This window comes from Ruditapes philippinarum, unplaced genomic scaffold (genome assembly GCF_026571515.1).
Source record: "Ruditapes philippinarum isolate M1 unplaced genomic scaffold, ASM2657151v2 ctg1335_1_1_1_1, whole genome shotgun sequence".
Lineage (NCBI taxonomy): Eukaryota > Metazoa > Mollusca > Bivalvia > Venerida > Veneridae > Ruditapes > Ruditapes philippinarum.
In genome coordinates this window covers 228,565-231,901 of record NW_026867067.1, presented here as the reverse complement: position 1 = coordinate 231,901, position 3,337 = coordinate 228,565, and the positions used below count along the sequence as shown (strand labels likewise).

Here is a 3,337-nt window from a genome sequence, read left to right as displayed (position 1 = left end):
TGCCCCAATGAGTCTTTCTGTGTCTGTAAATGCGACATAACTGGGTGTTGTTCTGTTTCCCTGGTCATTGGCAATGATTTCAACCTTGCCGTGTTGGAAAACTCCTACACAGGAGTATGTAGTTCCCAGATCAATACCAATAGCTGGTGCCTTCGCCATTCTGCAAATAAATATTCTTCTAGCATTAGTAAAAGTAGCTTAAGGTCTTCAGCGTACCCGTTTATATACTATGACATGACGTGAACGCTGAAGATAACCCCATAGGGAAAGTCCACCAATAATCGTGCCAGGAATCTGACATGCTCGTATTTATTCATCGAACATGCCATGAAGTAAAGTGAAGCATACCTTGATAAAACGATATATAATCTGTTTGAAAGCCAAGGATGGACAAATAAAAAATCTTACTACGAACATAAACTACCTAATAGTTTCCGACAGGTAAAATTTTCGGCACTTGGCCGCCATATTTGCCAAAAATGTTTTGATCACGTGATTACGAGATTGACCTTTACGAACCCATGTGCCTCCAATATTTTTATATAAATTACTTTTTTTAAAGATATATGAAAAAGGTGATTTACTGACTTTTATATTCAATACAATCGTATTTAAGTACTAAAAATTAATGAACATAAATAAAAACATTATCTTGAATAAAAGTATCGAAATCATGTCAACAAAATGTTCTAAATATAGTACAACGACTCTATTTAAATCTGTTCCCGCGAATGACGTCATACGAGATCTCGCGTGGCACCTGAATGTCATGGCCAACTGTAGTTCGGCGTAAATTGATATTTTACAGTTAAATAGGCAATTTTTATTGACGGTATTAATATTTTTGATACTTTAATTGGTATAGAATGATATTAAAATGATTGTTTTATCGTAAAATGCACAAGAATTGATTGGGTCAAGTGTATTTGCAAGTGAAAAACAAGAATAAATCAACTTATGTTATTCTGGTTAGGTTTCGTAACGGGTCTAATCCAAAACTTTAATGCCGCATCAGATGAAAAACAAAAATGTTAAAAAGCGGCTTATAAAGTTTTGGAAGCCAGAACTATAGTAAAAGCACTTTCTCTGTTTAAATTAATTATTCAATAATTTAAAATCGCTCTTCTTTCAACAAATAAACCACAAAAAATGCTACTAAATATAACCATACTGAATTCATAGACCTCAGATTACACTGGGTAACTCCCCATCTACTATAGTATAGTGCTCTATACATACATAACAAGTCTGTATGAAAACTTGGACAAAGACAACTAACCTCGTGTCGATGAGTCGTGCTGATCAATCGAGTTCTAACTTCTAGAACATTCGATCACATTTAGAAATTACATATCCAAATTTAAGCCTAATATCGATGTTGTAGTGAAAGGGTGTAGTGAAACTGTACACCAATCTTGAAACTAAGTGACTGTATTGTCCCATTTTTATCTTTTTGATTTTCCAAAAAAAAAATTATCGATTTTTCTAGATTTTTACTTCCACTTGAAGTCCCAACTTCCAGTCTTTAAAAAAATAAATTTATAAAAAAAAATATAAAAAGAAATTAACATTCAAACATAAACAATATCTACTTACATGAGTTTCTTTCGGTGAACTTGAATAAAATTTTGAGCCTTTTCTTTGTTCCCGTCCGCTTTTATGGACTTCCAAGTATCTACTGAACACACGTGAGAAACGCCGGCGGATATGACGTCAGTTTTGGAAGTTTCGAGAACAGTGATTTGATTGGCTGCGCTCTATGTAGCGAAGCAAAGGGAGACTACTGCGATTTTCGATAAGTATATAGAAAAAGAAGGCGTTTTCGAGAAAATTCAGGCGCGTATTCAACATACGAGGTTCATTATTCAGTACATTTTTACTGTGAACTTGCGTTGTAAAAAAACGTGTGTACTGTCTGTAGATTAAATATTGTTTGAATTATAAAAATGAATAAACTTATCTAGATCTATAATAATTATAATAAGTATTATTATTATTATTATTGTTCCAGAACATTATTTTTTTTATTCTTGTTTACGTACAATCACAGATTTATATAGATTTTGACCAGCCTTGAATTTTAAACGGATCACGGAAAAAAATAAAATAAGATTCTTGTTTATTACAGGAAAGAATATGTGGCTGAAATTCGTCTTCAAGCGATTGACTGTACATATAACGGCCTTTTTTCGATTAATAATTGTGCGTACGAGTGCATGTATACATTGTACTTAACTCTCTAATTATATCTCTCCATATTTTGTTATAATGTTTACTAGATATATTATTAATAATTTCCCCATTATTGAACATGATCTATGGATCTATTTTATTTTCTGTTTGTATATAGAAGATTTAAATTATATATTTTCATCTCTATCTACTTATTTAAAAAATGTTCATAAGTTTAATAGTCTTTTGGTAGAAGGATCTAGATCTACTAAAAGTTGTATTTTTTACTTCCTTGTTAGAAATGTTGTTTCGGTTTCATAATTATTAGTATATATAAATAGATCTAAATCAACGTGCATGTATATACTTGTTAAATTCTTTATTAATAATTATGGTCATAAAGTACAGGTAGTATATTTCAAAAAAGGAAATTATGCTCAAAGATCTAGACGGGAATAATCAATGATAGTTAATAAATTAGTATGTCGGTTTTGCCGGGATTAACAGAAGTAAAAGTTGGTCAAATATTTGCCGTGTTTCAGACTTTTTTTTCATTGATAGAATAAAATTTTGGTGTTAACCACAAACTTTAATTAAAGTCCGTCATACAACTTTCTATTTCTGATAAAAAAATGAGTTATTCGATCGGAAGCCGTTTCAATTCATAACTTTATTAGCATTATATATAACAATCCATTTCAAGGTGATCACACGTGAATTTATCTCCAAGTACTCGCACTAAAATTTATCTCCTTGACTTATCTCACTATTTCTATTCTCAGTGATTCACCTATTCTCACAAGATAGGCCCAACTTAAATTGACAAAATGTTAAAAAATGAACTTGTTTTTTATCACAGTTTTATTACATAGATGGTTAAAGAGATATCTGTCTGACAAATTGGGAAAGTTACAGCACTCAAACTCGATTATTATCTGTAGAACAGCCACTGAAACAAATTGAGTACTTTTGCAAAATGTAATTTACGTTACCTTAACTAAAAATAAACCAATGGTCATATTAAAGATATTTTGATATATTCTATATATGCACTTGATACAGATTGTCACTTCGATAAATAATTTGCCAAAGTAACATTACATATTTTATGCACAGGTTTTAATAAAACCGTACACCAAGCGTTAACCTTTTCATTTATGTTGGG

General features: G+C 31.0%; 1 protein-coding gene across 1 annotated transcript; it reads right to left on the bottom strand.

Moving 5' to 3' along the window:
* Window positions 1–4: 4 nt before the first annotated feature.
* Window positions 5–1,757, bottom strand: LOC132734707 (heat shock cognate 71 kDa protein-like; the record flags this gene model as incomplete). Its single annotated transcript, XM_060721500.1, is given in 2 exon segments — window positions 5–160; window positions 1,597–1,757. A coding segment is annotated over 1 exon segment (155 nt), but the record flags the coding sequence as incomplete, so codon positions are not given.
* Window positions 1,758–3,337: the final 1,580 nt, after the last annotated feature.